This window comes from Biomphalaria glabrata, chromosome 18, assembly GCF_947242115.1.
Source record: "Biomphalaria glabrata chromosome 18, xgBioGlab47.1, whole genome shotgun sequence".
Classification (NCBI taxonomy): Eukaryota; Metazoa; Mollusca; class Gastropoda; family Planorbidae; genus Biomphalaria; species Biomphalaria glabrata.
Window position 1 is genome coordinate 15499374 of NC_074728.1, and position 14748 is coordinate 15514121.

Below are 14748 nucleotides of genomic sequence, written 5' to 3' on the forward strand. Positions count from 1 at the left end.
AATGTCATTAATCAATTTTTTTTAGTGTACATAATATATACTTAAATTTTCAGGGAAAATCTAGGGGAAGTAAGGGGGAGATGTCAAGAGTGGGGGGGGGGTAAGATGTGAGATTGTGTGTGTGTTTTGTTTATTTTGGTGGTTGGTGTGTGAATTGTTTTATCACGAGATTTTCAAGGGGGGGGGGACAATTAGGTTTCTAGCGGTCAGTCTAGCAGTTGGAGAGCTGACCTGGTCTGAGGAGGGTGCTTGTGTTGTATTTACCAGTTTTATGCCTAGCGTAAGGAGATGTCATAACTTATATTTCTATTCATTGTTATGTGTGAGAACTGACTATTTGTGAGTATATTATGTATGGCATTGATAGCCTTTTGTCCAATGAATCTAGTCTAAGCGCCCTGTAGTATGTCAGTTGGGCACGTTTTAGTATCTCAGTTATTAATGACTATGCATTCAATTATTATATGTGTACTTGCTGTTGACTGTAAATAAATACTAATTTTATACTCCTTCGTTAAGTAATACTTTGTAATATTAACGCATGTTAAGGTCTGCATGTGAGAATCATACCCTAGATTATCGAACCATATGTATGTAGTAAAGAACTCAACCCCAGAGTTCCCTTACATTATACCCTAAAGGTACTGGATATGGTTTCTGTTTCTTTGAGAATGATGTCATGTTTAATTGCTGCAGTTCTCCCTGGTACATCGGTCAATATATCATCATATCTAGCCAGAACTTCTTTCACTTGCTTCGTTTGCTCTACTGATAGTGACTCTTCAATTTTGCAATCTGTCCAAGTTTCTGATTGCTTTAAAGTTAATACAGATAGTAATGATCCAGTCAATTCATTTTCGTCTTTCTCTGGTTCATTAACTATCGCACAGCTGGAACGAACTACTTCATCAGTGTTAGTATTACTTTTCTTTGACTTTCCACCAAACTCTCTTAACATGTTGATGTGAAATGTTTTCAGTTTTCCTCTCATATTGATTTGGTAAACTATTAAAGAAAAGGAGTATTAAATTTATCAAATTTCCTAACATTACTTTAATGTCGATTTTTTTTTAAAGCCAACCATCTCCTGTTCTGTTGTCACAGACAATAATAAATAAAACACTGTAAACATTAATAATAACAATTAATTAACAGAGACTTCGTGTTGATATAAGTAGACATTGAAGACTCATTTTATTACGTAACATCCGTTTAAGTACTTTCTCACACAAAAAAATTCACAACAAACGATAACTAAATATAAACACATCTCCTTTTATAGAGGAATGTAGTTTGGTAATAAAAGTTATAATTTCTGTTCTAAAATTATATACAAATCTGGGGGTGGCTTACCCTTGTAAATACATTGGAAGGGCTTTTGGCTATCATTCCAAACCAAAGATGCTCGTTTCGTAAACTTAGTTGAGTTCGACTGGCCAGCTGCAGAAAAGTACATCTCATATACTCATGTTCCTGTTGACAACAAAATGTATAAACTAAAAGATTTTTTGATTCCATTAAAAGCTATTCATTAGATGAACATGTAGTATAAATACTTAAAGTTCCTATTACTTCACAAAGTGTCCAACAACTATTGTTCCAAAAAGTAAATGCTTACTTCGATGGCTGGAATATCGGCTTTAAGGTTTGTGTTATCAAAGTCACAACTGAACCAGCTGTTATATTTGCACACCCAGGTTTCACCGGTCAACATATTCTGGACATAGATAGACTTCAAATACCTGAAATAAATTTTTCATTTCCCGGGCAGTTCACTTTTTTTTCTCAACAACAACAAAACTAAATTCAAAACATTGCCGATAATGATAACAGAAAGAAAATGCTAAACTGTTGACTTACCAAGACGGATGAGCGCCAGAAAAATCTGTCCAGACTTCAATAGAATGTATTTTCCCTAGATCACCTTTTGTGGTCAACAAAAACCAATCCTCTGAGCCTGACTTTTATGTCAACAGGAAAAACATTGAAGTAGACATTTTTAAAAAAGACAATACCTCCATTATTAATCTTAAAATATAATAAAACCAAAAAAATAAAATAATATTTGGTTGAAACCGGGTATCGAACCCGTGACACCCTCAGCTGCTTGAACGTACGATTCTGATTCGGCCATCGGGAAATACATATATGTTCGATTATTTATTGGTATTACCCACTAGTAGGACTACTAATCCTGATCATAATCGCTCTATCTACTTTATAGGTCTAGACTAGATCTAGAATATAGGATATATCTAGAATCTAGATCTAGACTAGATCTAGATTTCTAGAGTAGTTCTAGATATGGTCTAGATATGGTCTACATCTAGACAGTGGCGTAGCTTGGGTGGGGGGCCCCCAAATAAGTGTTCAAAATTTGTTTTTAAAATAAACAAAATATTGCGTCACTGCCATGTAATCTTGCTTTTCACGTTGTTATATAAATTAATGACCCTGTTGTATGTATTCCACACAGAGTATTAACTTACTCTGAATTTCAAGGAGTAGCGCTGACTAGTGCCATGCTACTCTCAGGAAGTAACTTGGTATATAGGGTAGTTTATTTCATCATCAATATCATTTAAGAAAAAACCTAAAACACTGAAAACAAAGGAGACCATGAACGTGTCGAAGTATCACTATTCAAATGATTCATACAAAGATACAGCAGTCGAAGAAGTGAAAATGTCTCTTGATGAGAGAAGTAGTGCTGAAGAAACTCCAAGGGAATACCTTTTACCACAGTCAGAAAAAACATCTGAAATAAGTGATACAGATGATGAGTCAAGTAATGGTATTCCAAAATCACTTTCTCCAGAAGTGGAAGAAGCTGTTATTAAATACAATTACTTTGGATATATCCTGCCTAGAATTTTATCCGAGGAACTGCTATCAAAGTCCTGTTAAAGGGTAGCTTATTTTTCCAAAACAAAGATGAATAGTGTCACGATCGTATGGTGTGCTAGATGTCACGTTGAAGTTTATCTTGATCTGAACGGCACAACCAATGATCGTGATATCCGAGGATCTAGAAATCGTCAGTTGATAAGATGATTCTTTAGAATTTGCTAGTTGATAAGATGATCATTTAGAAGTTGCTAGTCGATAAGACGATCTAAGTATGTTATTATTATATTCAATGAAGAAACTTCTCCTCGTCAAATACAAAAACTTTAATTCAAAACTTGGAACAGCTATTCACAATAATTACAATGGTAAACTGTAATTAAATAAAATGGATAATATATATTTCTACTAGATTAAATGATCTACATATTATAATAATTTATGTCTTCTTCCTTTGAATTCCAACTAGAGATTGGAGGCAATCTAGAATCTTCCCAGACTTTACGGCGTTACCACGTGACTAATATCTCTTTGTTGCATGGCCAACCAATGAAATACAACTTAACGTACAATAAATAACATTTCTGACCAATCACTATTATTCTAATAAAAGGTTGATGTAGACTTGGATTTTCCCGAGCTAGCTGAAATCTTGCCGGCAAACCTTGAGAAAAAAATAGACGATGCGTACGTGACAAATAGTATTGTTTCCAGTAGAGTTTACCCAAAATAAATCACAAAGTTTGACATTATGATTCACTAGAAAGCTTCCAACAGGAGAAATTTGCAACCGATCTTGGCTCCTCTTCACACCACACTTGGGATGTCTGCTTTGTTTTGCATGCGTACTGTTTTTTGAGGCATCAGAAAAGACATCTAGTGCATTGAGCAAACCAGGAGATGGTTTCATGGAAAAAACCTGCGAGACTGAAAGAACATGAAGAAGTAGTCCACGACAGACACGTTAGAAGAAGAAAAGCTTAAGGCAGAACCAGATGAACTGTCACATATATTTCATGCGCAAATTTGGAAAAATAAGCAGTATTGGAGAGATATTCTGAAGCGTGTAGCAACAGCTATTAAGTACTTAGCAAAAACAAACTCAAGCTTAAGTGGTCACAATGAAAAACTGAATTCAGCCAATCCTGGGAATTTCCAATCATCTTTAAAATTTCTTGCAGAATTTGATGAAGTTACGAAAGACCACTTACATAGAATCGAATATAGGAAGACATGTTATTTGTCACCAGAAATTCAAAATGAGTTTATTAACTTGATGGCCAATAGAGTTAGGGAATCAATAGTTAAGAAAGTCAAGCAAGTTTTTTACTTTTCTCTGATGCTTGATTCCACCCCAGATGTTTCTCATCAAGAACAGGTATCCCTAATAGTTCGTTACTTGGAAATAAAAGAGTCATTCATTGGTTACTTGGAAATTTTGAAATTTGATGGAAAAAATTATAAAGAACTTGTTCTGAAAACTCTTAAAGACATTGGACTGGACTTTAATCTGTGCAGAGGTCAAATCTATGATAACGCAGCCACAATGAGTGGCCGTCTATGTCTTAGACAAATCCAAAGGCAACATTTCTGAACTGTGCTAATAACTCTAAGAACCTGGCAGCTCTTCAATTCTGCTGAGATAAATCCAGCGATTATCACATTATTTTGGAACTGTTCATGAATTGTTCAACTTTTATTTTCCAATTCACCCCAGAGATGGGCCAAACTGATAGAAGCTGGAGCCTGGAGTTTAAAAAAGGAGAGTAATACAAGGTGGTCCGTAAGAGAAGAAACTACGTATGCGGTTTCCTTGTCTCTCGACAAAATCATTAAGCTGTTGGAGAAACTTTCTGAATCAACAAACTGAAAGAATGGACACTAGAAGCAGTGCACAGAATCTTTTTCATGCAGCGGAAAATTAATAATTTTTTGCTTATCTTGAATTCTGGTCAAATCTCCTGCGCCCAATTAATATATTTCAGAAGAAACTTCGAAAGTCTCGACTGCACAAACGGGAAGCTGCTGAAACCCTTTCATGCTTTCTGCAAAAATGATGAGAAACGAACAAAACAGATCACCCAATCCATCGAAAGAGCAAAAGAAGGTAGTGAATGCTATGGATTTCCTGTAATCAAAACAATTAGAAGAAAGAAATGGCTTGATGGTGAATTGAGTTCTGATGTAGTACTGTCAATAGAACTGCAATTCAGATATGTTGCGACAGAAATTCAGGACAGAATTCATTTGGAGATGAAGGACAGATTCCAAAGGCTGGAAAAACATGTGGACACCTTTGGGTTTCTTCTTGGAGTCTATGGATGATGATACGCTGATGAAAAACTTTGTTACTTTTTCCTGATTGATGAAATACAGGCAAATCGCTTGTTCAAAGATGTCATTGATGCAATTTTCATCAACAAACCAGTGCTACAATCACCAATAGACATATTGAGGAAGCTGGCTTCATATGGTAATGATGTGTGCTCAAACCTTGGAACTTGCAACATCAATTCGAATATTTCGGAATTTAAAAAAAGTAATCGTTGCATCAGAACTTTGAATGATCTCAAATATGATGTCCAATTTTCATTTTCTAAAAAGGACGGACGGACAGACAGAGCACACAAAACTAATAGCGTCTATTCCCATTTAGGGAGCCGCTAAAAATTGAAAATTGAAAAGAACTTCAAAAATAAGATACTTGCCTGAAAAAGGTTCCTCTTTTGATTACATAATATATGAGTATCACTGTTGTCCCACGATCCTTTCATTACAATGAACACATTCGATGTTGTGTAGGCACGGGCAAACCAGCCAGTTACAACACACAAGAGGTATACATACGAATGATCTTCTTTGTTGTCTTCTAATATTGTGACGTCCGTCTAAACAATAAATTATGTATTCAGTTATTAAATGCATTGTGCAGAACAAATGTAAACTGAACACAAATATGGACTTGAAATGGCTTCATATGGAAGAGTAAATTAGCATAGACACAAGAATCAAGTACATATCTGTACTGTAAAGTAAGCAAAGTAACAACTATTTTAATACTGTAAGTTAACTGACGTAAAAACACGTGAAGTGCCCCCCCCCCCCCCCGTTAAAAAAAAAGCTGTATTGTGTTTGTCTTTCCGTCTTTCACGTTGTATCCTAAGGTTTAAAACTAAAAGAGAAAGAAAACCGATTTTACCTTCAATGTCATTATTCTCGAGCTAGGCCTTGGAGGATTACGTAAACGTATATTTAAATTGTATCATTAAATCAGTGTGTATATTTTATTATATACATAGTTTCACAAAGTTGGTAATCAAAAGATAAACTATAAAATATTTAAAACTACTTTTTTTTAAACAAAGCTAATATTAAGTGCACTTGTATCAATTAGTTTGGATCAGTCATGTAATGAAATTTGTAATAGATCTAGAATAACAATAAAAAAAAGTATTTATAAGAATAAAAAATAACAATGGGGAAAGACATGAATTCGAACTCATGACTCGAGTCTTCTCAGGATTCCAAGACAACCCGGTAGCCTCTCTGCTAGTCGACAACTTATGAACCTAGATGATTGTATAGTTGTTATCTATTCTTTCTATAGTCTCGTCCTAGGTTTGTGTTCACTAAGACTCAGCCGACGACCTATAAAGGGAACTAATTCAGCTTATACCACTACTTCAGTCAGTTACAATTTCAAACATAATCATTTATTAACCAAACATAATCATTTATTACCAATAGTTTATTAAATGTTGTTTTTTTATTTATTGATTCTTGAGCTGTCAGGTAAAAGAAATAATTGTGCTAAATTTCAGCTTGATCCGAGAATGGATATGTGAGAAATAGCATGCACAAACTTTAAACTTTTATCAGACAGACAGACAGTCAGAGTGAGTTTTAAAAATGGGACAAGTGACAATTAGTCCATTTAAGTTATGTATTAGGAACCCTGCTATATGGCACCTTTTCTTGACAGGAGCATTTCGAGCAATAAGGTGGAAAGATGAAATGACAGAGGACATTCAAGGAAAAGCAGGATGTCAGGACATAAGCACTTTGTTCATTGAAGAAGATATCTCGGTTTGCATGGACACGTACAACGAAGGCTTCAAGACTGACTTTAGACGCATTAAAAAATACTATAGAAAAAAATATCAAAGTGAATTCTTAAAGGACCTGTACTTTAGTAAGTTACTGTTGGAGACACACGCTTGTTGTTACAAGTTAACGTTGTCAGATGTAACAGTTTCTATATTTTTATAACTCTGCCGTCAATAAAAGGAACGCGACATTGTATGTGGATATTCGTTTCAGCAATTATGTCACAGCTGCTCAATGGTTCTCATGATATGGCGATACCAGACACTGTCAAAAATGCAAACTAAAACTGCAGGAATGTATTTTAGATTTCTGACACATCGGCTCAATTTAGGCCCCATGTAGTGCCCATAATCTCTGAAGGGTTACTTCCCCTATATAGGCTAAGCGCTAAAAGTTACACAACTGAAGTGTAAAAAAGTTCCACTCACAACTAAAATGATAAAAATTTGAATAATCTAAACCCCACCTTCAGAATAAAACCCAGAACTTTCCCACGATCAACGCGATCAAACAGTGTTTTGAGGTTTTCTATTCTAAATCATTTTCCTGGTAATCAAGTAGGATATGTACGGTAAGGTTAGAGTTACAATAGCAACACAGTAGGAAGCTCCTCTCCCTTTAGCACAAAGGAGTGTGTGACGTAATATAGCCAATCCTAAGTTTGGACATGGTCCAGCTTCCACGCCGTGTCAGGCCCTTAGATGTGTACTGCCGCCTGACCTCCGCCACTACCTGTCTTTGCTTGTTGTTTGTCTCCACTTCCCAACGCTTCTGCCACCATCGGTTGGTGTCAGAGGTTATACCCTGTCTCAGATCTGAGCTGGTCATTTGGTTCCTGACACCATTTCATTTAGGGCTTTCTTTGCGTCTCTGTCGGCCGTTTCATTTCACTCTATGCCCACATGGGAGGGCCCAAGATGGAAGGTGACACCCCTAAGGTCAGATGCAATTTTCTCTAAATCTAAAAGTTTTAAAAGCTTTACCAATGGAATGTCAGTCTTCATTCGCCCTAAACTTGTAATACAGATTTGGAGCCAAATCCTATAAGTATAAGTATAAGTACTGTTCTCCTGTCTGATACGTTAACAGTGCAAGTGAGATTGGCCGTGAACTTGAGCATCCATCTGGGAGTCCACGGGCCATGATTTTGTTCCTAAAAGAGCAGGCACATGCGACCTTTCCATCCATCTTGGATCCGTCAGTGTAAATGGTGCCACAATCTCCGTAGCTCTCCTGCAGTTCCCTAAAATAGACTTGTAGAGTGTTTGGGTCTGTATATTCTTCTTTTTAAATTAAGAAGCGATAAATATTTAATTTAGATTGCATTATTGCATCTTTCCACTCTCCACAATGTTTTATGGCAGGAACAAACATCGTTTTTTTTTCATTTTCAATGAAACGGCAAGCATTTCGTCGTTTCTCAATGATTATACTTTTGGCATTTCAATTGTAATATCTGCCAAGTTGAATTAGAACGGACTTCTTAATATCGCCCCCTCCAAAGTCTGTGGCCAGGATATTCTAGCATAACGTTTGTCCCCCTCCTTCATCGGTTAAGGATATGTTTATTTGGAACCACTTTTAAAATGCACTCTAGACTGTCACTTCAATGTGCTCTAGACTGTCACTTCAATGTGCTCTAGACTGTCACTTCAATGTGCTCTAGACTGTCACTTCAATGTGCTCTAGACTGTTACTTCAATGTACTCTAGATTGTCACTTCAAGGTACTCTAGACTGTCACTTCAATGTGCTCTAGACTGTCACTTCAATGTGCTCTAGACTGTCACTTCAATGTGCTCTAGACTGTCACTTCAATGTGCTCTAGACTGTCACTTCAATGTACTCTAGACTGTCACTTCAATGTGCTCTAGACTGTCACTTCAATGTACTCTAGACTGTCACTTCAATGTGCTCTAGACTGTCACTTCAATGTGCTCTAGACTGTCACTTCAATGTGCTCTAGACTGTCACTTCAATTTGCTCTAGACTGTCACTTCAAAGTGCTCTAGACTGTCACTTCAATGCTCTCATGCTCGAATCCAGCGGCTGTCTTCTTTTCAGGGGTATCAGCTAGGCTTATTGATCTTTAATTCTGAAGGAACATCCGAAACATGTAAAACAATTTCAGGCCACGTTGTGCCCATTTAATCTTCAAAAATGATTTAATATCCTCTACCTAGCCAAACCTAAATGGGACGCTTGTAATGATAAAAAAAAAAGTTTACCACCACCCCAAAAAAAGTTCTAAATACAATATTTGATTATTCGTCGGCTTCTCAAGTAAATATCGAAATATTCGAAAGGTTCAATGCTGCTTTTTTTTTTTAAAGTTTATTCAAGTCACTCTTTAATCATCATCATCATCATCAAACTCCATTTGAGAGGGCTTGAGAGGCTCAAATCCTCTCTTGCAAAAGCCCTGGACAGAAACCCTGCTGTCTAGCGTAGTGTCGCCATACAGGTCGAGAATTTCGGGTTTCCCAGACCTGTCGAGACGGAGATTAGCAAGTCTGTGGCAGTCAAACAGAATATGAGGCACGGTTTTCTCTTCTTCTCCGCAGCGGGGGCACCGTGAATCAAAATTTGGCCATAGCCACGAGAAATATGACCCAACAGGACAGTGGCCTGTCCTGAACTGTGCTATAATAGCTTGCTCAGGCCTGGACAGCCACGGGGAAGTGCGGTCAGGGCGCCTCATGCGCTCCCAGACTCCACGGGCTTTTTGGGAATTGTCACAGCACTCAAACCACTTTTCCATTTCTGTTTTGTTGTATTATAGCCAGGGCTTGACGAAAGCTTACAGCCTGTTCAGTGGGTGGAATTTGCCCTCCCTGGTGGGCCAAAGAGTCTGCAATTGTGTTGCCAGTCACACCTATGTGACTCGGTCCCCACTGCATTATTACAGGGGTGCCATAGCGTTGTTTAATGTTATGTGAAGCCATGCTCCTTAACGGAAACCGGCACCTGGGTGGCCGGACAGCTGATCTTATAAACGGCTCTAACGATTTTCCTGAAAAATTTAACAGTTGATTATATCACTGAGAAAAGAATTACTAACTCGTTGGACACACTCTAGGTCTAGAGGCAACGTAGCAGTATTACCGTCATTAGGCGATAACTGAGTGAATTGAAAGTTGCTTCAATTTAATTGAAGTTTATAAGCATTGCTTATAATTTACGTAAATCTAATATAGATTACATCTAGATTCTACATCTAGAAGTAGATCTAGACTACATCTTAACAATTCCAAATCAGAACTTAGGTCTAGTGTTAGATCTAGACGTCCATATAATGAACATACCAATAAATAATAGCATAAGTATGCTTTCCTCGCTGGCCGAATCAGAAAATTCGTAAGTTCTAGCAGATTAAGGATTCAAGGGCTTGATGCCCAAATTGAACCAACAAGTTTGTTTTTTAAATTTTATTAGATTTGAAGTTTAATAATGGAGTTATTGCGTTTGGAAATTTTTTAAAAAAAAATGTTTTTATTGTTTTTGACATTATAAAAAAAAGTTTAGATCAAGTTAAATAAGCCTTGATATTTACATTGATAACTTGTGGGATCCATTATTCATGTCGATCTAGATGTAATCCATGGGCGTAGCCAGGATTTTTTTTCGGGGGGGATGTTTGAGGGTGGATTCCCCCCGCTGCCCCACCCCCCGCGGAAAAAAAAATTATATATATATATGTGTGTGTGTGTGTACATAATTAATCTTTATTACATTCTGACCCTTTCGGAAGACGTTTATTGTTTACTGTAGAATCCCCACCCTTGCCAGCAAGGGGGTCTGGGGGGAGCTCGCAGCGCTCCCCCAGCGCGCGCCGCCGAGCATTATTTCTGCTATTGAAAGCCAACAAAATGCATATTCTGAGGTATCTACAGTGCATTATCTTGCTATTAAAAAGTTTTATTTCAAAAACCTAATGTGCTATTCTTACTGACTTAGACCCTCTCGCGTCGTTCGGCGCATTTTCCGGCAAGCTCTTTCCGCAACTCTTATTTTGCGTAATTCATTTTGTCGGAGAACATTTCCCGCAAAACCTCATGCGACGCTCTGTCACAACCTTACTAAGGATTCGACTCCCGGTTCGGCATATGATTTCTTTGATTTAGACCCGATCTCTATGACTGACTCCTAAAATCTGTCTTAGCCATCTTTGTTGAGCCACATATAGTGTTTTTCAATTTCGGCAGAAGACTATTCACACTTTATTAATGGATCCCAAGCCACTGGTAGAAATTTGTAACCTTTCTTGACTACATGCCTGTATTTCGCTTTAGATGTTATATCGAAAAGAAAAGTTTTTTCGTCAAATCATCTGTTGAGGGGTTTTAAACTAAAAAATCTCTGCAGTTTTTTTTTGTTTTTTTTAATTCAAAACCCCATTTAGCTACGATAATAGAATTTGGAGACTGTAGTTTGCTTAAATAATATTGTTATAAACCTGGTGGCGGCACAGATGGGGGTAGTGGTGTGTGTGTGTAGTCAGCCGACGCAAATCGCCCCAGGCCAGCGCTAGACGAGCGGTCAACCGTGACGAGTTACGACGATCGGCCGAGACGAGTATCAACATGATGGTTCGTGAAGGATCGACGTCGTGAACAGAGCTCAAGAGTGTCACGAGGGATGTAGTCATCTGACCACCCAGAATGGTCGAGCGACGTTCTGTCCGGTTCTAGAAGGCCAGCAGGGACCCTATATAAAGAGCGAAGGTATCAGAGACGAGTCAGGCACAACTTCCCGATCTACAGTTCGTTACAACGGCTCAGTACAAGTCAGAGGCGAGACAGAGAGAGAGACCAGTGCAAGAGTTGATACGGCGGAGAGATATTTGTACAGTCTTGTGTTACGTGCTGCCAATCGTACAGTATTGGCTGTTATTTATTGACATTAAACTATCACGTTATTTTGAAGCCCAGATTTGTCAAGTTCTTTAAGTTGGTGGTGTCTGGTGCAGTTTGCAGAGAGCCTGGATAGCGAGATTCGTAACAACTGGTGTCAGAAGTGGGATCGGATCTGCAATGGCTACTACGAAAACGTTAGACCAACTCCTTGTTAAGGAACTGAAGGAAGAGCTCCGTGGTCGAGATCTGAAGACAAGCGGCAACAAAGAAACCTTACAAGCACGCCTTCGGGAAGAACTGGTGAAGGAAAAAGAAGATCCGGACACATACCTTTTTGAAGTCGAACCGGACTTGCTGGAACAGCTCACCAGTAGAATGCAGCAACAGATCACCAGTACCATACAGGAACAGATGGCAGCTATGCAGGGACAGATGGCAGCTATGCAGGGACAAATCGCCAGTAGCAAACAGGAGCTGATGGCAGCTATGAACTCGGGGCTAGAAAACACCAATTACAAGATAGACGCCATGGACTCGGGAATCAAAACGGAGTTATTGGCAATGAACCAACGCATACATGCTGTGGAGGAGAGAATCACCAGCATTGACGAGCAGATGAATCAGAGGGTCGACGCAGTAGAGAAGGCCATCGACGAAATGAAGATACAAGTCCAACGCAAGCACACAAATGTACCAGAAGCAGATATGACGTCATTTGTACCTGAAGTATTCGGGAAAATGAAGCCCCCCGTATTTGATGGTTCCGTGTCCTGGTCAGTATACAAGAAGCAATTTGACGCAGCAGCCAAAGTTAACAAATGGAACAGTGAGGAGGAGAAAGCAACAGCCCTTGTGTTATCCCTAAGAGGAAAAGCCTCCGAATTGCTACAGTCTCTACCGAACCAGCAAGACTTCGCCGCTCTGGTACAGGCTATGGAACTCCGATACGGGGATGAACATCTCCAAGAAGTATATCGTGTGCAACTAAAGACCAGACAACAGCGCCTCGATGAAACACTACAGGAGCTAGAGACAGACATCGAACGCCTCGCACATCTGGCCTACCCAACAGCCGCACAAGATTTTCTGGAGGTCATTATCACAGACGCCTTCATTGATGCGCTTCGAGACCCCGAGTTAAAGAAAGCCACCAGAGTTAGTGGTAGACGTAAGGCCAGTGAAGCCCTCGTATACGCTCTCTCATACGAAGCCGCTAAAGACGCATCTGGGAGCGTTCATCAAGGCCGAAAGTTGGAAGTCAAAGAGGAAGAATTCGCACAACTTGTGAGAAGGGTGACAGAGGCACTAGATGAACGACAAACAAACCAGATACCAGAACATCAACCTAGGGTTCCTGTACGGTGCTGGAATTGTGGTGAACTCGGACATATACAAAGAAGCTGCACTAGAAGATTTCCACAAGCTGGAACCCATCACAGATCAGAAAGGTATGCATGACCAAGTTCCCGGGGCTACCAGGGAAACTAGCACGCGCCGGCTTCAAGGGGCGGAACCCGGCGACACAGAGAATGAGAGCCCCTACAACCATCATCCCGGTCGCCGTGCTAGGACAGAGTAAGAGTCTGAAAATCATCGGAAAAATTGGATGTCAAAATTATCACTTCCTCCTAGATACTGGTGCCTCACGATCAGTCATCCGGACGGATAAAGTGGACAGTAGCAAGAAAACGCCAGTTAGAGCCTACTCGTTGAAAACAGCCAGTGGAAAACTGATGCCCATAAAAGGCCTGATCGACATAACAGTCGAGATCGGGAATCAGTCATTCAAACACGAATTCCTGATTGCTGACGTCACAGATGACTGCATAATAGGGCTCGACTTCATGTTGAAATATGGCTTTTCCTTAAATATCGGCGGAGGCACTTTACAATGTGGGGACCTCGAAGTACCCTTGCTTGGCGACGAGAATGAAGAAGATGGCCGAGTCAGAAGGATTAAGTTGGTAGAAAATACAACCTTGCCTGCCAAGTCTGAAATGATCATTTGGGGGAAAATTGAGGACGGCTATCCCACGACAGGAACAGCGCTGGTAGAAAGCTTGGACACCAACCCCAACGGGATAGCAGTAGGAAAGGCACTAGTCACGATTGGAAAAGACCTAATGGTACCAGTAAGAATTATGAACCTCGGTAAAGTAGAGAAACACTTTCGGAAAGGTAGCACCATCGCTGGTTGCCATGCTCTTGAGATGATAAGAAACTGTAGCAGTGACAACCCCGTCGAAAGACTCGAGTCCAGTGAACCGCAGGTTACTAAATTTCTGACAGAAGTCAAAACGATATTGTCGAAAGAACAGTACACCAAAGCAGAACAATTACTCAGAGAGTTTTCTGACATATTGCCATCTGATGAAATGGACTTTGGGCGGACAAATCTAATCCAGCATCGAATAGACACAGGAAACACTAGGCCTATACGACAGCAACCACGTCGCCTGCCGCTAGCAAAACACCAAGAAGCTATGGACATCATAGAACGAATGAGGCAGCAAGGGGTTGTTGAACCATCCAACAGTCCATGGTGTTCACCCATCGTCTTGGTAAAGAAGAAAGATGGATCCACGAGATTTTGTGTCGACTATAGATTATTAAATGACGCCACACACAAGGACAGCTACCCGCTTCCTAGGATTGACGACACATTGGACACACTTGCTGGGTCACAGATCTTTTCCACCCTTGACCTGAAGAGCGGTTACTGGCAAGTAGGACTACACCCCGAGGACAGAGAAAAAACGGCCTTTTCTGCTGGTAATGGCCTCTGGCAATTTACCGTGATGCCTTTTGGACTCTGCAACGCCCCAGCCACCTTTGAAAGACTAATGGAGCATGTGTTAAGAGGACTCAACTGGACCACGTGTCTTGTCTACTTAGATGACATTATCGTCATAGGCAGAACCTTCGAGGAACATATCGCA

At 39.6% G+C, this 14748-nt stretch overlaps 1 protein-coding gene across 4 annotated transcripts in view; it reads right to left on the reverse strand.

Moving 5' to 3' along the window:
• Positions 1 to 14748, reverse strand: part of LOC106079668 (polycystic kidney disease protein 1-like 1) — a 360015-nt gene that overhangs the window by 170778 nt on the left and 174489 nt on the right. For all 4 annotated transcript variants that reach the window (XM_056017219.1, XM_056017218.1, XM_056017220.1 and 1 more), the window contains exons 34-37: positions 5556 to 5735; positions 1861 to 1961; positions 1619 to 1742; positions 1354 to 1473 (exon numbers count right to left, since the gene is read on the reverse strand). In XM_056017219.1, the coding sequence (XP_055873194.1) occupies positions 1354 to 1473; positions 1619 to 1742; positions 1861 to 1961; positions 5556 to 5735 (525 nt within the window). The remainder of the gene's footprint in view (positions 1 to 1353; positions 1474 to 1618; positions 1743 to 1860; positions 1962 to 5555; positions 5736 to 14748) is intronic.